The sequence below is a fragment of the Halichoerus grypus genome, chromosome 7, assembly GCF_964656455.1.
Source record: "Halichoerus grypus chromosome 7, mHalGry1.hap1.1, whole genome shotgun sequence".
NCBI lineage: Eukaryota > Metazoa > Chordata > Mammalia > Carnivora > Phocidae > Halichoerus > Halichoerus grypus.
The window spans coordinates 28,540,207-28,560,795 of record NC_135718.1 but is presented as its reverse complement, the minus strand read 5'-3'; the positions used below and the strand labels follow the sequence as shown (position 1 = coordinate 28,560,795).

General features: G+C 39.9%; 1 protein-coding gene and 1 long non-coding RNA gene across 3 annotated transcripts in view; one reads left to right on the top strand and one right to left on the bottom strand.

Annotated features, from left to right (window-relative positions):
- ENTPD7 (ectonucleoside triphosphate diphosphohydrolase 7) overlaps positions 1 to 19,970 on the top strand; it is a 41,009-nt gene extending 21,039 nt beyond the window's left edge. Inside the window, exons 8-14 of one of the 2 annotated variants that reach the window (XM_078077259.1) lie at positions 1,794 to 1,927; positions 5,345 to 5,511; positions 8,277 to 8,601; positions 10,231 to 10,371; positions 11,195 to 11,280; positions 12,289 to 12,450; positions 13,883 to 19,970. In XM_078077259.1, coding sequence (XP_077933385.1) covers positions 1,794 to 1,927; positions 5,345 to 5,511; positions 8,277 to 8,601; positions 10,231 to 10,371; positions 11,195 to 11,280; positions 12,289 to 12,450; positions 13,883 to 14,114 — 1,247 coding nt within the window. In that variant the 3' untranslated portion in view covers positions 14,115 to 19,970. The remainder of the gene's footprint in view (positions 1 to 1,793; positions 1,928 to 5,344; positions 5,512 to 8,276; positions 8,602 to 10,230; positions 10,372 to 11,194; positions 11,281 to 12,288; positions 12,451 to 13,882) is intronic. The other variant, XM_036116957.2, reaches the window with a different exon arrangement.
- LOC144382548 (uncharacterized) lies at positions 3,927 to 12,094 on the bottom strand. The gene is made up of 2 exons (XR_013449653.1): positions 11,788 to 12,094; positions 3,927 to 11,313 (listed from the first exon to the last, which is right to left on the bottom strand). It is a non-coding gene; the product is annotated as an uncharacterized LOC144382548 (long non-coding RNA).
- Positions 19,971 to 20,589: the final 619 nt, after the last annotated feature.

Sequence of the window (20,589 nt, the reverse complement as noted above, 5' to 3'; positions counted from 1 at the left end):
ACCTATCAGTAGAACATAAGTGCTATGTTGGAGTTGTTTTTCTTTCTTTCTTTAGCTTTTTAAAACTCTTTTAAGATGCTTCATTTTCCAGTCCTAATTTGCCTTCTTTGATTTCTTTTTAACTTTTTAATATGGAAAGTTGCAAACATTCACAGAAGTAGAGTAAACAATAAAATGAATCTCCATGAACCCAGTACCCAGACTCAACACTAATTAGTGATTGACCAGTTTTTTTGCCCCACACTCCCTCCATACAGCACAGGGTTTTTTTTCCTATTGGATTTTTTAAAAAATATTTATTTATTTATTTATTTATTTTGAGAGAGAGTGCGAGTGGGGAGAGGGGCAGAGGAAGAGAATCTCAGGCAGACTCCCCGCTGAGCATGGAGCCCAACATGGGACTCGATCTCAGGACCCATGAGATCATGACCGAGCCAAAACCAAGAGTCAGACGCTTAACTGACTGAGCTACCCAGGTGCCCCTCTAATTGGATTTTTAAAAGCAAACCCCAGACATATCATTTTATCTTCATGTACTTCAGTGTATATCTCTCACCAATGAGGAGTTTCAAAACAAATGAAATACATGCAATGGCATTTTTAAACTTAAAAAAGTTAACAATTTCTAATATTATGTAACATCCATCTACCCAGGTAAAGACTTCCCTTATTGTCTCAAGAATATTTATTTGTAGTTGTCTTGTTAAAATTAGAATCTGGTTGAGGATCACATGTTATGTTTGATTGATCAGTTTCTTACTCTAATTTATAGATTTTAATGTGTTTGATGCATCATAGTCCATCACATCGTTATTCTTTTCAGTGTTCAAATTATACCATCATTGGCCTTTAAGTTGGCTCCTGTACCTTTTAACATCACAGTAGTCTTGTAGTCTATTTCCCTTGCTTTTTGGCACACTAAGGTATTCCATGCTTATCTTGTATTCTTTCTACCTTAGACCTAGCATCAGCTACTTTTTAAGGAGCCCTGGTTTCTTTTATCGAAAAATGATATTTAGTGACTGTGGATGCCAGGGGTGCTCATTGCTCCTGGATTATCCTTTCTCCTAGGCCCTTTCAGTGAACAGAGCTAGAAAAAATGTATTTTTAGAAAGAGAAAAATAAATCATGATTTCATAGTGATAGTTCCAATTCATACTTAAAATTATAAGGTTATTGCTTAATATCTTTGATTTTATACTTATATGTTTTTTCTTTTATGCCGATTATGTTTCTAAAGATATTAATATAAACATTTGCTTTATTTTATAATATATGCTTAATTTACTAATAAAATCATTATCAATAAGACTACTGAAATGCAGTTTGAGATAGCTATTTGCTTCTATTGTCATTAAAATACATTCTATAAGGGATATAGTAAAAATGCTATGTTTTAAGTTACTGTTTTAAGTTATAAAAGAATTCTCTATAGGGGTGCCTGGGTGGCTCAGTCGTTAAGTGTCTGCCTTCGGCTCAGGTCATGATCTCAGGGTCCTGGGATCGAGTCCCACATCAGGCTCCCTGCTCCGCGGGAAGCCTGCTTCTCCCTCTCCAACTCCCCCTGCTTGTGTTCCCTCTCTCACTGTGTCTCTCTCTGTCAAATAAATAAATAAAATCTTTAAAAAAAAAAAAAAAGAATTCTCTAATATATAGGTGATATTATTAGATTAATTTATTTCAGTTTGTTTTTCATTTTTTAAGGGATTTCTGTTCTGGTTTTTTTTTTTCCCTTTTTGATTTAATTTTGTTTTTTAATTACTAGATCCTTTCTGTTCCCTTATTTATTTCAGAATCCGATGCTGAGGCTCCCCAGGAACTGGCAGCAGGGCGCAGAAGGACAGTAGGGATACTGGATATGGGAGGAGCCTCTCTTCAAATTGCTTATGAAGTTCCTACCTCAACCTCTGTCCTTCCTCCGAAACAGGTATTTTACCTTTTAGGGAAATTCAGTTGCTAGAAATGCCAGTATTTGAGAAGAAAGTCACTGTCTTTGGACTTAGACCAACTTTCCTGGGTCCAAATATTTGTTGAGATACTTGCTAGCTTATATTATCTTGGGTAGGTTACCTCTCTGAGCCTTAATTTCCTCATATATAAAATAAAAAGCGAATAATAATAGTATCTACTTCATAAACTTGGGAGGATGAAATGACACCATGTGTGTAAAGCACTTTACAAACTTCCTAGTATGTGATAAGTGTTTAATAATTTTAGCAATTATAATTATACTCCCCGACTCCTAGGGCTGCCTGAAGATTAAACATGATAATCCATATAAATCCCAGAGTACAGTATTTGATACATACTTGTCTGTTAAATGTTATTTCCTTTCCCTTGCTTATGATTCCATTCTTGTGCTTCTAATATTCTGTACCTGACTAGAGTGTAAAGAATGTATCTCGAAGGAGAAGTTTTATCATAGAGAGGAAAAAGAAATGCAGACAGTTTTTAAGCACCTAGTATGGGCAAGGAATAAGACATGTTATACTGCCCCCAAAAGCTTATAATCTATCAGTGAAGATAGCCTGTGATAACAGGCAGACCATGACAGTGCTATCATTTGATCTAAACCAGAGTTTCTCATCATTGGCACTATTGACATTTTGTTGTAGCTGTCCCATGCATAATATGTTTAGCAGCATCTCAGGCCTCTACCAGATGCCAGTAATGTCCCCACCCCATGTCCCCTGCTCCATGAATGGGAGTCATCCTGGCTTATTACCTGGGTCTTGGATGATAGTAGGCTTTTGCATAGTGGAGGTGGAGGAAGGCCACCTGTATGGAGGCAACAGTATACACAAGGGCACAAAAGAAGCAGCGAAGAGCCCAGAATGTCCAGGGAATGGTGAATAGCTTGTTGCAGTATATGATTTTCCAGTGTAGTATAGCTAAGTCTAGGAAGATAAGATGAAGGTAGATGGTGAGGAGTCTTAGGTGCCACGCTAGGGAATTTCACTTTTATATCTATAAATGGAGGAGAATTAGCAAAGGTTTGGACCTCATTTCATCATCTGTGAAGTAATTAAACTCCTAAGGTCCTTTTCAGCTCTGTATTGTGTGACTGATCTAATTGATTTTTTAGGAAAATAATTTTGGTGATATTGGAGAAAGAAATGTAGGTCAGGGAACCTTGGGTGAGAAGTAATAAGGGCTAAACTAGGCAATGTAAGTGGAAATGGAGTGGAGGGGACAGATTTCAAGGGTATTTTGGAATTTAAAAAAATAATGTAATATAACGGTGTGGGTAGGACAGGGAAGGATGGCCAGTGATGCTGAGGTTCTGTCCTAGGTACCTGGTAGGGTAAGGAACCCAGTCACTGAGAGAGACCCCAGGATAAAGGGTGGGTTGATGCTAAGCAAATCAGTATGGTCTGGTGGTTTGGGTGAGAGCGACTTTCTGATCTCTAGCCCAAGTCCCGCGACCAGTGAGTTCAGTTTTGAGTATGTTGAATTTGAAATATCTGAGGAACATATGTGTTTAAATATCCAGCAAGATTGTTGAAAATGTGGATTTGACAATCAGCAGGGGTCTGTGCAAGGTTTGGAAATTTGGGGAACTAGGTTGTAAGACATTTTAATTTTAGTCTATATTTGCTAGTATGTCGTCAACAGGTAAACTGAAGGCCATGGTTCCGGTGAGTGGCACTGATCCTTAAAGTCTTAAACAAATGACTTTTTTGTTTGTGTAGATTTAGAAAGTGACACTGGTGTAGAAAGTATATTTGCAAGCAACAAATTAGATGTATGCATAGCAGTATAATGATCTTAAAGATGGATCTCAGTGCTTGGTAAAGAAGGAAAAGAACAATGAGACATAACACAATAGCACTTTACAAAATATAAATAATCCTCAATGCCCAAAGTGGTTTTTTTGTACAATTCACAAAGTTGCGCACGTTCACAAAGTAACCCAACCACCACTATTGAATTCTAGAATGTGTTTATTACACCCAAAGAAACCCCGCATTCATTAGTAGTCACTTGCCATTCTCTCCTTGTAGCCCTGACAACCAATAATCTGCTTCACTGGGGCATCTGGGTGGCTCAGTTGGTTAAGCATCTGCCTTCGGCTCAGGTCCTGATCCCAGGGTCCTGGGATCGAGCCCCGCATCGGGCTCCCTGCTCGTCGGGGAGCCTGCTTCTCCCTCTCCCTGCTCCCCCCTCCCCATTTGTGCTCTCTCTCTCTCTCTCTCACTCGCTCGCTCTCTCTCAAATAAATAAAATTAAAAAAAAAATAATCTGCTTCATGTCTCCTGTGGATTTGCCTGTTCTTAGTATTTCACATAAATGGAATCATACAATATGTGACATATTGTGTCTGCTTCTTTCACTTAGCAAAATGTTTTCAGGGTTCATCTCTGTTATAGCACATGTCAGTCCTTCATTTCTCTTCATGGCTGAATAATATTCCTTTATATGACCATGCCACATTTCGTTTATCCATTCATCAGTTGATGGACTTTTGGATTTTATTTCCAGTTTTTGGCTATTATGAATAATGCTGCTGTGAACATTCACATACACATGTTTGATTAGTCATAGTTTTCACTCCTCTTGTGTATATACTTAGTGAAATTTCTGGGCACAATAGCATCTTCATAAATTAAAAACAAATACATTCAAAACAATAATTTCATTTTACAACAGTATGTACAAACATATGTTACACATTGAAGCACATTAGAATGGTTGCCTGTGGGGAGTGGGAATGGGAATGGATATGAAGATAAAAGGAAGTAAATAAATAAAACAAAAATGGGGCTTTGCCATAATAATGTACCATGAACTGAGGAGTATGATTAATTCAACCCATGTACCTGAAGTTAAAAAAAAAAAATAGAGCCCCTTTTCATTGGAGGTCCAGTAAAATGGAACTTTCCCAATCCCAGTCCCTGTCATAGGGAACATTAGATCTTCTTGAATAGTTTTAGAAAAACCCATAGAATAGGTCTCATAATGATCTCCCAAATTCCTTAAATTTATTTTTATCAAAGGATTTTTTTTTCCTGATGATAAAAATAGTACATTCTCATTTTGGAGGATTGGAAAATCAGAAAAATATGTGCAAGAAAATGACATCATCTGTAATAATGATTCTACCTTCTGTAGAACTACAGATAGTGTTGTAGTCTCTAATTTGGTATTTAGTCTCTGTACTGTTTTATGTAGGCTTGTCACTTTGTGTCTTTGTTGAAAATAATGCTATAAGAATGAGAGAATGCTGTAAGATATCTTAAAGAGTAGTTATAGCACATGAAGACTGGTGTATTAGTGATGTCATAGCTTTCTGTCAGTCAGCCAAAACTAAAATTCCCTTTTTTCGCTTTACATTGTATTATAGGAAGAAGAAGCAAAGATCCTGTTGGCTGAATTCAACCTGGGCTGTGATGTGCAACATACTGAACACGTGTATAGGGTTTATGTCACGACCTTCCTGGGTTTTGGGGGCAACTTTGCCCGGCAGCGCTATGAAGACCTTGTGCTGAATGAAACCCTTACCAAAAATAGGTATGTCTGACGTGGGCATCTGTGCCTCTGAAATAGAAGGTCGTCAGGGTGCAGATACTAGGAAGAAATACTCCTGTCCTACTATGATAGATATGTCCTTGCTTCCTCCTTCTTCCTAACCACTCCTGCCAATGGGGTAGTATTGCTTAGAGATCCTCTATTAGTAGTCCCACTCGATCTAGGTGAGGATGCATTCTGGTCAGACCCAAAAAAGTTTAGCAGCTTATTGGGACCTCTTGCAGTGTCCTGTTTCAGAAATGGTATCATAGGATAAATGAAATTAAGTTCCTTTTTTTTTTTAAGAATTTTTAAAAAACTTCTTAGAGAGAGAGCAAGCACAAGCAGGGGGAGCGGCAGGCAGAGAGAGAGGGAGAAGCAGGAGGCTCGATTCTAGGATCCTGGGATCATGACCTGAGCTGAAGGCAGACACTTTTAACTGACTGAGCCACCCAGGTGCCCCAGTGAGATTAAGTTCTTCATTTACAATGTGCAGTGTAATGTAGCTCTTAGCAGTTCCCTCTACATGGAAGACATATTTGTTGAATTACAGTGGAGTTGCATCTTATGTGGGAGTGAGGTCCATAGTGTACATAAAAGAATAAAAAGCAGGGCGCCTGGGTGGCTCAGTCGTTAAGCGTCTGCCTTCGGCTCAGGTGATGATCCCGGGGTCCTGGGATCGAGCCCCGCATCGGGCTCCCTGCTCCGCGGGAAGCCTGCTTCTCCCTCTCCCACTCCCCCGGCTTGTGTTCCCTCTCTCGCTCTCTCTCTCTCTCTGTCAAATAAATAAATTAAAAAAAAAAAAAAAAAAAAAGAATAAAAAGCATGTGAAGTCAGAATTAACCTTTACAATGTTCTCTCATTAAGTCCAGAACAGCCAGTTTGCTCGGCAGCATGGACAGATCACAGACTCTTCATTTGAGTATCCCGTGAAGTATTTAGGCCGTGATGTACAAATAGTTGTGAGATTTTTTTTTATTATTTAAAATTATTGTATCATTATGTGCATCGAAGGAAGCATAACAGACAGCAGAGTTTTTTTCACCATAAAATTATTTACCCCCATTTGTTTTGCTAGAAACACTAGGTGGAAGAAGTACCAGTATAGCCTATTTATAATAACTTCTCCACAGCTGTTGTCTTATATTGGGACCATGTTAAAGAAAATACTGTCTCATAATTCTTTTTTGCTTTTGTGAGTCTCAACTGCCAAGAGTTCACAGTATTTTGGGAGAATCCTGTTACCACAGATGACTGATGAATGCATTAAAATCAGTCCGTGTGTTTGCATTCTGAAAATACTCCACATCTGTATTCCTGTCGCTTGGGATGCCGGCACCGCGGCATCTGGAGAACGGTTATGAGGGTTTCACACCAATTTTGTTGTGGTCCTTCTTTGTTAGCTGCTGTGCCTCCTTTTCCATTTCCTTCCTTTGTTGTTCTGCTGCCCTTTTCTCTTTGCTGTTTTCTGCTCAGAACTTGCCAGGCTGCATCATCATCCTCCCATGCACTGGTATTTTCTTGCCATGTTTCTAAGTTCCTAATTCAGAAGATTTATTCTTCATCTCGTGTAGCTTCTAATCTACTAGAGAAACCTGTGCTTCCTGGGATGTCAGAACATAATAGTTCCTTCCTCTTCTTCTTCTTCTTTTTTAAGAGAGAGCGAGAGAGCGAACAGGGGTGGAGGTAGGGGGAGAGGGAGAGAGAGAATCTCAAGCAGGCCTCATGCCCAGTGCAGAGCCTGATGTGGGGCTCGATCTCATGACCCTGAGATCATGACTTGAGCCAAAATCAAGAGTCGGATGCTCAACCGACTGAGCCACCCAGGCGCCCCTGGTTCTTTCTTCTTAATATGATTTTCTGAGGTTGTTTTGTTTTGTTTTTTCCATAGTTGGTGTCACATCCTTAAAATAAGTTCCAGTCATTCCAAAGCATTTTGTGGTGTTGCCACATTCCCACTCCCTCCTTCAGTCTTTACCCTTGTGGGGGCATCTTCGTCCCAGGAAGTCCACTCTTCAACATGGGTCTCTTCAGAAACTGGGGAATAATTAACCATGGTTGGCAACATTATTTGGTCTTCACTTAATTTCTGTTCTCAGCCAGATCTGTATTTCATCCCCTTAGGAATGGGAATTTTGTTGCTGGGCAAAGTGCTGACTTGAAACAGCCAGAACTGTGTGACGGCTACAGTGGGGATGAGAACCTGCCCCTCCCCCCCTTCCCTGCAAGGGGCCAGGCATGTCCTTCCTATTGCCAGCAGTTGTTACTGCACCACCGACAAGGTCCCTTCCTCAGGAGCCTCTCCCAGGCCTGCCTTCTTCACCTCCTCCCAGGGTTTTGGTAAACGTTAGAACTGCACTCGGTGTGGTGAGATCTTGACACTTTTAAGAGACCAGTGGGAATGAAGACTAGATTGATACCCGCAGATTAACATTTCCAGTTTCACTCTGCACTGGGAGATGTACATGTGGACTGAACGGTTGGACAAAATTTGATCACTGCCATAATTCCCTCCTTTCCTTCCTTCCTTCCTTTCTTCCTTTCCTTCCTTCCTTCCTTCCTTCCTTCCACTAAATTGAATTTGCTTAAGGTAAATTTTGATGTTACGACTGATGCTAAAACTCCATTCTTATTTCTAGGGATGCCATGTAAAACAACAAGATAATCTGTGAAGCACATTCTTAGACCAAGTTTCTTAAACTAGGCGTTTCTTAGAAGAGGGTGAGTACATCAGTGAAGTGTTTTGTGTGTTTTTGTCACTGTGACAGGTTGCTGGGCCAGAAGACTGGTCTGAGTCCAGACAATCCACTTCTGGATCCCTGCCTGCCTGTGGGCCTCACAGATGTGGTGGAGAGGAACAGCCAGGTGCTGCACATCCGAGGAAGAGGAGACTGGGCGTCTTGTGGGGCGATGCTGAGCCCCCTGCTGGCCCGCTCCAACACCAGCCAGGCCTCGCTGAATGGCATCTACCAGTCACCAATTGACTTCAACAACAGCGAGTTCTACGGTTTCTCTGAGTTTTTTTACTGTACAGAGGATGTGTTACGCATTGGTGGCCACTATCACGGGCCAACGTTTGCCAAGGCTGCCCAGGTAAATTATTTATAATAAAGATGACTCACGCCAGCTGCAGCCATTTATTGGATGCCTAACTTTGTATCAGATGCTGTTCAAAGAGCTTTGCATGCCTGATCTCACTGGATTCTTCGCAGGGGCCCTATGAGCCCTCATTTTATAGATGAGAAAGTGGACTCAGAAGTTAAGGAACCCGCTGTGCTGGACTGTCTTCTAGTTCATTAAGCTTAGGTTTCCATGCATGTCGTGATCACCCAGATTATCACCCCAGTCCATAATTGTGGTGGCTAATGGTTGTTCCTCTAGTTTTCCAATAATCTTGTTTAATGTTTGTGGCCAAAAGTATCATCCCCAGAGATTTTTCCCCTTACTGGGTATTCTCAATTGTAATGAGCTTTTGGAGATGATGTCACACAGGTGGGCAAGTGCACTTTCATTTTTTTGGTTTGAGTCATTAGGAGGCCAGAATGGTAGATAGGGTCACTTGGAATATTAGAAAGATGTTGGGAAAAGCAATGTCGGTGTAAGTATTACTTAAAACTAAAATGCAGAAGAAATAAAAATTCATTTAGAGCATATCTAGGATGTTAGCAGCTTATAAGCTTAAATCATTAGTTACCTGAACAGGTAAAAGTTTAGCTAGCTTTCTATAGCGCCTTTTTTTAAAAAAATATTTATTTATTTTAGAGTGAGCAGGTAAGCGGGGGGAGGGGCAGAGGGAGACTATAGCTCCTTTAATTTTTTTTTTTAAGATTTTGTTTATTTGAGAGAGAGAGAGCGTGTGTGCACACACAGTTGGGGGAGGGGCAGTGGGGGAGGAAGAGGGAGAGAATCTCAAGCAGACTCCACACTGAGCACAGAGCCCAGTGTGGGGCTCGATCCCACGACCCTGAGATCACAACCTGAGCCGAAACCAAGAGTGTGATATTCAACGGCTGAGCCACCCAGGCGCCCAATCTCCTTCTTTAATTTAGATTCGTTTTTGAAGTTTTGCCTATCTTTCTGATCTCTTTTTTAGCACAGAAACTTATGGGAAGAATCGGTCCTTATATTTTTTATTCTTTCTGCTTCGTTACAGTTCTCTAGGGTTCTCTGGATAGAAGACTTGCAATTTAATAATATCTGTGGGGTGCCTGGGTGGCAGTCAGTTAAGCATCTGACTCTTAGTTTCAGCTCAGGTCCTGATCTCAGGGTCATGAGATCAAGCCCCGAGTCAAGCTCTGTGCTCAGCACGGAGTCATGAGATTCTCTCTCCCTCTCCCTCTGCCCCTCCCACTTGTGCTCTCTCTCGAAATAAATAAATAAATCTTAAAAATATATATATATCTGTAGTATGTGTAATATTCTGTTCCCTAAAGGCAGTCCCTAAGAAATATTGAGGGGGCGCCTGAGTGGCTCAGTTGGTTAAGCATCTGCCTTCAGCTCAGGTCATGATCCCAGAGTCCTGGGATCAAGGCGCATATTGGACTCCCTGCTCAGTGGGGAGTCTGCTTGTCTCTCTCCCTCTGCCCCCCCAAATGTGCTCTCTGTCTCTCAAATAAGTAAATAAAATCTTTAAAAAAAAGAGAGAAATATTGAGGAAAACCTGGTTTGTATTTGTTCTTCTCCAGCCTCCAGGAATACACTCATATTCCTTTTCCTTTCCAGCATCCAGGGCTCTCTAAATGTCCATGGCCCGCATCTTTCTCTCATTTTAAAACTTCTTCAGATTCTATTCCCTTGAACACCAAAGGGCTCAAGTTATTGCTTGCCCAAGTTGCTAGTGGCTTAATATGTTCTCTTTCCCAGGTAAAAGAGATAATTTTGTTCTCTCTTTTTTTTTCCTTTGACTCAACTGTTACTTTCCCAGTTATACCTTCCCTAGCAACCATATCCATAACTGCAGCCCTTCCCAATATTACCTGTTTCCCTTTCCTGTTTTAATTTTCCTGTGAGCATTTATGTCATCTAACACACTCTATACGTATGTGTATGTGTACATAGGTATGTGCATGTTGTATGTATGCATGCATATATATGTATTTAGTTACTGTCTGTCTCTTACCGCTAGAATGTGAGCTTCATGAGGACAGAAAGTTTTGTCTGTTTTGTTCACTGCTAAATCTCCCTGGCACCTAGAATAGCACCTGCCACAAAGTAGACATTCAAGAAATACAAGTTAACTAATCAAACCAAAAGGAATGATTCCTTTGGGGAGAACTACAACATGGAGACAGGCCAGTGGTATAATTTTGACCATTCTGTACCAGCTACTTTACCTGCTCGTGTTAGTCTGACGTAGAGCAGAATGAGGCTCCCTTTGGCTTTGATGTTGCTCTTCCTGGTCCTAACCTTATCCCTGTCTGAAGCTTGAAGAGGCTCAGGAGCCATGTTGGGCTGGCTTTGTATTGGACTTGAGGTGATGGGAATAAAAAGGAGACCCGCAGCAGCCTGCATCTGCATTTTGGCACTTGTGTTGCACGGTGTCCAGTGAATGAAGATGGCGTTTCTGTTTTCCTTTGTCAACTAGTAGCCCATGAGTAACTTTAGACATGGAGCAGCTGTGACTGTAGGGAGGTTACAGGGTTTGGCTTTAATTTCACGTTGCAGCATTTCTGTGCACTTGTTCCAGGATTACTGTGGCATGGCCTGGTCAGTACTAACTCAGAGATTCAAGAATGGCCTCTTTTCATCACATGCAGATGAGCATCGACTCAAGTAAGTAGCTTCCTTTTCTCCCTTAGATTTGGCCTGAAAATGTAGATGGCATATTATAATGAGGGAGAGAGAGCAAGTAAGAGCACAGATGTGATTTTATGCTGAAGGAGAATTTGATTATTTTTGATTTTGGTTTTCTGAGCAATAGGGGCTAAAATAGGGAGCCTAGTTTAGCGAAGTCAACGAAAACCAGGGTCACTGCAAGGTTCTCTCTGAGTGGCTTGAAATCAAAAGTGGTGGGTTTTTTAAATTAAAATATGGAACATGCAGAAAGGTAGAAAGAAAAGTAACATAAACCTCACCCAGCCTCAACAAATGCCAATATTTTGCCAGTTTGGTTTGTCGGTCTTCCCATTTTTGTAAACATTTGTAAAATATCTTAAACATAAACAAAAATAGAAGAGTATCATGAACTCCCGGATGCCTGTCACCCTGTTTCTCTACCAGTGGCTATCAGCTTCTGCCCAATCTTGTTGCATCCATTTTCCCACCCTTCTGCCCTCTTACCGCAGCTGGGTTATTTTGAAGCAAATCCCAGACATCATGTAAGTAGACTTGTAGATACTTCAGCAGGCTCCTTGAGGATAAGGACTCAGAAAAAGAAAAAGGGGGCACCTGAGTGGCTCAGTTGGTTAAGCGTCCGACTCTTGATCTTGGCTCAGGTTGTGATTTCAGGGTTGTGAGATTGAGCCCCATATCGGGCTCTGCACTGGGCATGGAGCCGGCTTGAGATTCTCTCTCTTCTTCTCCATCTGCCTCTCCTCTGCCCTCTCTCACTCTCTAAAAAAAAAGAAAAAGAAAACACAGTCACAATATCATTACTGCGAAAAGGCAGTCCTCACTTTTGTGGTAAACAAGATAAAGTAGGCTCAGGTTTGGCTCCACCTAGAGGCGAGGAAGGTGAAGTAGAGAGAGACCGGTCTTTTTTGACATCCAGTGGGAGTATATAGAAAACACTAGAATTCTTTTTTTCCTCCTTCTTCAAAAAAATACTATTTTGTCACACAGATATCAGTGTTTTAAATCGGCTTGGATGTACCAAGTTCTTCATGAAGGATTCCACTTTCCCTATGACTACCCGCACCTGCGGACAGCCCAGCTGGTATATGACCGAGAGGTTCAGTGGACACTGGGAGCCATTCTGTATAAAACACGATTCTTACCACTCAGGTAAAGTGGACTGAACTGGCATCTTGAGATCAGAGGGTGTTGGTTGGTGTCTCAGAATAGGTTTCATAAGTGACCTTTCTCCCTCAAAAAAGCATCCGAACTAACTCCCTTTATTACTACCCCATGAACTATTATTACTACCCAAGCATGTTGAAACAGAAAGAAGGTTGAGAATATAATCCGGTGTCTGTTCTTTAGCTTTGCAATTTCAGGAATTCAGTTTTATTTGTTTATCCATAATAAATCAGTCTTTAGGATTGAGCTGTTACTTAACCAGTTCTAAGATACTGAGTGGTAAACTAAAATAAAACTAAAATGCCATTCTTCGGTTACTGTAGAAAACGTCGGACTAGAGAACTGGGGTAGCTGTGTGTATAGAGCAGTCTTTCCTAATGGCTAGAGTCACTCTAGAGAGCATGTCATTGATTTAGAAGGCTTTTTGGTGGGCCAGAATCAGAACACAGCACATGAGATGCCCTTAGGGGGGTATTGTCATCAAGCTGTGATAGCCTGATGTCTTGCTCTATGTACCATAAGATATTTGGGATAGTTTTAGGTTCTCTCTCCCCTGGATTGTTTCAGATAAACTAAAATGAATTTTTAATCTTTGTTGCCTGTTTCTCTAACCTCAGAAGGCAGGCAGCGGAGAGAGGTGAGAGAAGTGGGGAGATAGAGAGTATGCACTCTGGATGAAGGGCTAAGGACTGCCATGCAGAAATGCCGTACCACCATCTGCCAGTTCTCATTTGTCAGGACAAGCCAGAAGTCCATATGTCATAGGCAGGCTTTCAGTTTGGAGATTCACATTTTAAGAAAACACTGCAGGTCAAACAAAACAAAAATGGATCTGGTGTCTGGACCAAAGAGCGGCTTCATTCTATGCACGCAGGCTGCTGCACTTTGGCTTACAGGTCTCCTTACTTTTTTCCAGACTACAGTACTACTGACTAGGGATAGCTTTCTCTAGATATAGCCTAAATCCTCAGGAAGTACAGTCAATTTTTTTTCAAAGATTTAGATACACTCTGATGTCTTGATTGGATTTAGGGGCCACCCTATTCTTGTTAGTACCGTATTTACAGACTGGATGTATGTATTTACAGAATGGTATGGGGTCAGTGTTAAGACTAAGGTTATAGATGATCAGTCTTATCTTACTGTTCATTTTTTTGCCTTCTAATTTTGTCCCCAGATCCTGGAGGATGTAGGCCTGTGAGCCTCCCTCTGTAGGCCCTGGCAAAGAAAGTACAGGAGAAATCACATAGCGGCCCTCGGGCTGGAGACATTCTTTAGCTTTGCTTGCCCTGTGGAGCTGGTCTCCTAGCATATTTGCATGAATAGAATAAATGAGATAACACTGCTGGCCTTTTAAATCAACATAACTGTTTCTCTTTGAAATTAATACGACTTTCCACCTTCCAACTCTTCCTAGGGATCTGCGGCAAGAAGGTGTTCGGCAGGCCCACGGTAGCTGGCTCCGCCTCTCCTTTGTCTACAACCACTATCTCTTCTTCGCCTGTATCCTGGTGGTGCTACTGGCCATCATCCTGTACCTTCTGCGGCTGCGCCGAATCCACCACCGACAGACTCGAGCCTCGGCTCCACTGGACTTGCTGTGGATCGAGGAGGTGGTGCCCATGATTGGGGTACAGGTAGGGCCGTGAGGCCGGACGAGGACTTGGGAAGCTTGAATGCCCCAGAGTTGCTGCCCACTGAATTCCACCACTTTCTTGTACTGGCCTCAGATGCTGCTTTGCCTGACCTTGGGATCTTTGGCCTTGGAATTTCTACCTTAATATCTACTTTAATTCCTTTTCAATATCTAGGTCCTCTTCTCTGAGAGAAGCTGTAATTTAGTCTGTGAAGAACTAAATAATGAGAGTTTGGTGCTAACAAAGAGGACCAACCGCAGTCCAGTTGAAGCATGCTCCTACTCCTTTATCCGAAAGGTCTGGTGTGTTCCTGGCATCTAGATTTTTCTCCCCTTGCTAAAGCATGAAGTTTGGCATTGGGCAAACTGGAAGCCTGGTTATAACCAAACTGGAGCATCTGATAACAAAGCCGAAGACATTCCAGCAAGTGCAGCAGCCCCTTCTTTCTCTGTAACAGAGATATCATATATGTGGACATCCACACCATTTAGTAGGGATCCAAGATATTTGCATTTCAGTGGAACAGATATGAACTTCCAGACAAACAAAATAACATAGTTTCTTTGCTTACTTGACAAAGAAGTCATTATGAGTGTGGTCCAAGATCCCTGACATAATGTTGCTGATGTTAATTAATTAGCATGTGATTTTAAAAGGTTAGAATCCCTTCTAAGTGAATGGTCAGTCGAAGACTTTGACAGTATCTTATGTAATACCTGGTATGACCAGGATAGAAAATGTTTCTGTGTCTATGTGCTTCACCAGCTGTTTGGGCATTAATTTTTCTTTTTGAGCCTTAAGTGTGTTTGTAGGATGGAGAAGCTGATGGGATTGGAGATCTGGATTTGTCTGGTTTTAAGTCACTGTCTCTAGGCCTATTTTTATGAACCCCTTTACAGGAAAATATAAAAAGAGTTCCTTTATTTCACTAAGATCAATACATAGTTTAATGCATAGTTTGGGAAGGGATATATTTGGGTTGTTTTTAAAGAAGGAAAGAACAGTATCAGGAGAGTGGGCAAAGGCAATAAAACCCAGGCTCTTATTTATTAATGTTTTCCCGAGAAATAGAAATTTTCTCAATTTGACTCTTGGAATGTCTGAAAAGAAGCAAATTCTAAGCTTAGGAATACATAGGTAAATCTGTTAATAAGCCACCTGGCAACTTTCAGAACCTTTGTTAAGAGATTGCTCAGTTGTAGAGCGCATTTCCGTTAATGAGGAGAGAGAAAAGCCCTATGATTACATTTCATCCACTGCCCTTCAGGAGCTCTGTTCCTCCCCTACATGTAGCCTTTAACTTGCACCTTCCCCCGTGGGGTCTTCCTCATGCTTTATCCTTTCCTACATGTAGCGTTGAATGTCCCTCCCAAGAATATGCTCCCAGACTTGAAGTAGCTTTGTTTTCCTTTTTGTCACTTTATTTTTAGGGCTGACTTTAATGGGGAAAAAAATAGAATTATTAAAACATAAATTCCATAGTGGGATCAGAAAGGAATTAAATGCTTCATAAAACAGACAAAAATCAAGATCCTCCTAGAAATAAACAGATGAAAATAAGTATACTCACTCTTAGTTGGTAGGTGAAAAGATATGAGTCTTAAATTGTTTTCAAATTAGATAAAAATGGATCTAGCAAAGGGTCTTATAACTCCCTCTGGAAATATTTTTACTTTTCATTAGGGTTTTATGTCACAGCAATTTCCTTTAATCTTTAAGACTTCTAAATTGCCTTGATTTTCTTTGACTTCTTACCTTTGTATCACTGTGAGTGAACCTTCGTCATATGAGTGCTGCTTATAAATAATGTCAGACTATGTTTTTTGCTAGCCAGTGCCTCCTCAGGTACTCTTTCTTTTTCCCTCATCTTGGTTTCCAAATACTATTTTTGGTTTTCTTGTGAGATCTGGTCAGTGATCTGGTCAAAAGCTACCTAATTGGCTATTAGTGATCACATTCGTGTGCTTGAAATGAAGCTGAAGCAGGGAGGAGGTGGTGATGAATCCAGTTTGAAAGCTCTTATTAATGAAGTTATTCTTCTTCCTGGTTATAATAATGATAGCTGCCATTTGTTAAGCATTTACTGTGTACCATACACTCTTAAGAATTTTATGTATATTATTTAATCATTATGACAGCCTTTCAGATGGATATTACTTTTTTGTGTTCTTTTTATAATTGAGAAACTCAGGATATCCTATGCTTATCATTTTTTCAATGTAAATGTATTTCTTATTCTTAATTTATTTTAATTAGTTCTTGAGTTTTTGTTTAGTGTATTATATCCTGTTTATTATTTTAATATTATAGGATCTAGGCTTGTCTTTGTTACTGTATGACTTTTCAGAGTTCCATGGTATAAATGTAAGAAGGACAAATTTTTATCATACTCTTCAGAAAAACTGAGTATTTGCTGTCGGTATTGGTTTCTGTGCTTCTTTCATTGCTCCCAATTAACAGTTTTAAATGAAATCTCATTAGCTAGAGACAGGAGCCATTTATTCTTTGAAGGCCAATTACTTATATTGCTTTCTCATAATCGTCTTGCGAATGGAATCAATCTTGTCTTTAACCCTCTTTAAAGATTTTTTAAGATTTTTTAAAGATCTGTGTATTTCTGCATTTTCAGTGGTTTCCCTGTGAAGATAATTATGATTTCATTTAAATTCACATCCCAGCAGTTCCTTTGAATCTTACCAACCAGTCTTCTTGATAATAGCAAAATGAATGTGAATGGTTTTAGTACTTTTATCATTAGTGAGACAGGCCACAAATGTCAAAATCAGAGTCAGTGGTTGATAGGATGTGATGCTTTATTAGTCTTACGATGGCACAACCCATCACTTTTCTCTGAATTCTTGTCACTAGGACATAATGAAAATGTGTATTGTACCCACGTATACAGCATTATGTTGATTTAAGTGGCAGTTAACTCTAGGCAAAATCATACCATCTTCGTCTCTGTACATTAGCTCCTTGGATTGATTTTCCTTGGTGTAGGGAATTTAGTCACTTTCTAACAACCTTGTCTTAATCTTTCATGTTATCCAAAGCATTCTGCCTTCCCTCAGCCTGACAGCTTTTTTTTAACTTCAAAGGCCTTGGGCAATGATTATTAAAATGTGGTTGATTGAGTCTGTCATGAACTTACTAAGCTAATCTTTTCAGGTATTAACATTTAGTATCACATCTATATTTGTTGTTGTATAGTTGACACAAAACATTGTATTAGCTTCAGGTGTACAACACAATGACTTGATATTTGTATACACTACAAAATGATCACCACAATGAGTCTAGTTTCCCCCGTCACCATATAAAGTTAACTAACATGCAACTTGGGTGTTATTGATTCTAGTCACCATGCTGAACATTACATCCCATGATATGACTTATTTATTTTATGACCCCCTTCTTTGTCTTGCCCACCCTCCCTGCTCCCCCGCTCTGGCAACCACCAGTCTGTTCTCTGCATCTATGAGTTTTGTTGTTTCTTCTTTTGTGTTTTAGATTCTACATGTAAGTGAAACCGTATGGTATTTGTCTTTCTCTGACTTATTTCACTTAGCCATAATACCCACAGGGTCCATCCATGTCACAAATGGCAAGATTTCATTCTTTTTTATGGCTGAGGTAGTATTCCTTTGTGTGTGTGGAGGGGAGTTGTGTACATCTTTATCCACTCATCCATCAGTGGACACTTTGGTTGTTTCCTTATCTTGGCTATTGTGAATAATGCTGCAGTGAACATATGGGTGCATATACCTTTTTGAATTAGTGCTTTCATTTTCTTCAGATAAATACCTGGAAGTAGACTTGCTGGATCACATGGTAGTTCCATTTTTCGTTTTTTGAGGAACCTTCATAATACTGTTTTCCATTATGGCTGCACCAGTTTACATTCCCACCAATAGTGCACAGTAGTTCCCTTTTCTCTACATCCTCACCAACACTTGGTATTTCTTATCTTTTTGATAATCGCCATCCTGACAGATGCGAGATGATATAGCTAATGGTTTTGAGTTGCATTTCTCTGGTAATTACTGATGCTGAGCATCTTTTCATGTACCTGTTGGCCATTTGTATGTCTTTGGAAAAATGTCTGTTCAGGTCCTCTGCCCATTTTTTAAATCAGAATGTGTTTTATTACTGAGTTATAGTTCTTTTTATAATTTGGGTATTAACCCCTTACCATATTTATGATTTGCAAGTATCTTCTCCCGTTCAGTAGGTTACCTTTTTATTTTGTTGATGGTTTCCTTTGCTGTACAGAAGCTTTTTAGTTTGATATAGTTTCATTTGTTTATTTTGGTTTTTATTGCCATTGCTATTGGAGTCAGATCTAAGAAAATATAGCCAAGAGTGATGTCAAGAAACTTATTGCCTATGTTTTCTTCTAGGAGTTTTATGGCTTCTGGTCTTATATTCAAGTCTTTAATCCATTTTGAGTTAATTTTTGTGTATGGTGTAAGATAGTGGTCCAGTTTCATTCTTTCCCATGTGGCTCTTCAGTTTTCCCAACACCATTCATTGAAGAGACTGTCCTTTCCCCACTGTGTATTCTTGCCTCCTTTGTTGTAAATTAATTGATCATAAATGCAAGGGTTTATTTCTGGGCTCTTTATTCTGTTCCATTGATCTATGTGTCTGTTTTTATGCCAGTACCATACTGTTTTGATTACTATAGCTTTGTAATATAGTTTGAAATCAGGAGCATGATGCCTTCACATCCATATTTACATTTTTGAAATAAAATAACTTCTTCTCGCTGGTATTATCTAAATAGATGCTCTCCCCACCCCTATTCCCATGCTTTTGTTTTGCTTTTTGTCAGGAGTGAAAGACAGGTGGATGGTATGATTTAGGGGAAAGAACACTGGTGTCAGGAACAGCTGAGTTGGATTCTTGTCCTGGCTTTATCATTGACTAGCTCTGGTATTCCAGGCAAGTCACTTGCCCTCTCTGGTTCATTTCTCATCATAAAACTAAATCTATAGACAAGATGCTCTGAGGCTAGTTCCAAAGGGACTAAGGGACTAACCATTGGCCTAAGGAACTAAAGGTGAGGGAGAACAGAGGGAAGTGATAGAGTTTCAGGAAGTGGATTTTGGTCTTTGGTTTAAAAGGCCAGGTTGCCCAAGGGAGCCAGGGGTCATCTCCTACTTTATCCATTGTCCCTGACATTATGACATTAAGGTTGATGGGAATGGAGTTTCCAACAGCAATCGTTCTATGTAAATTTCAGAAGATGAGATTTTTACAGCTGGGATTTTAGAGGTCTGTCTTCTGTTAACCCCCTTGGTTTTATGGATGATGAAATTGAGGCCGAGAGCTGTGGTAATATGTGCAAAGTCACAGTGAGTGGCCTCCTGGATTCAGTTTTCTCTGTTCTCTGTACTACAGATACATACCTTTGACAGCTGCAATGAAATTCTCATTGACAGAATCTTGCTGCAAGATTGTGTATTTCAACAGAATCTATTCTTTATAATAGAGCTGACTGCAAGTAACCATGCCCAAGCTTTATAACTGCTTCTGATCTTCATTTGTGATCGCTTTGCTCACGTTTAGGAATAAAATATGAAAGAAATACTTTGTTAGAAATAGCACCAAGTTGTTACTACATCAATTCTACCTGCTATATTTGTTTTAATACTTTTAAACTTTAGATGTTTCTTTTAAACAATTTGCTTAATTTTGTACAATTTTCTTAACCACAGCATCTAAGCAATTCATTTGATGGTTATAATTGAAATTATTTAAGGTGAAAATGCCTGTTAGATCTACCTCATTCATGAACTTGGCTGTAATTCTTGGGCAGTTCTCAGACTCCCTTACAGAAATAAAATGCTGTTTCTTGTTGCTGTCTTTAAACTTCTTTTCATACTAAGTCAGTATCTATTTTCCCTGTGTGCTGTGGTATGTGATGTCACTTCATTTGGGATCAAGAATTAAGGTAGAAGTAGCCACAGATACTTCAGATTCTCCCAGATTAGCCTCTTAGGTCACACTTAGTTTCAGAGTCCGGCCACTAGGGCCACATGCTCGGTCAGACTTGCAAGGATTTGGTTGGTGTTAATAAAAAATACTTGTCAAAAAACAAGGACTCCTTTATTATATACTAATAGACTTCCCTTGTATTATTATGTAAGTGTTTTCCTTTTACTCTAATTCATTATTTCCAGTTTGTCAGTGCCATTATTAGAGGGACAGAGAAGGTCAACATCTGTTGACCATTTTGTTTCTCTGGAAGTCTGAGCACTAAGAAAATCCTTTTATTTGTAAAATTGAGTCATTACTCATACTTTAAGGGCTTTTTAATTTTAAAGTGTATTCAGTCATGGCCTGCCATTTTTAGAAAAACCAAAGTTGAAAAACCTTTCTGAGTCAAGGATGTTTATAGCCATGCATGTATGGTTTCAGGCAAGCCTGAGGACACGTCTGCTCCTGAGCCTCTCCTTTTAAGTAGTGCCGCTCACAGCCCCCC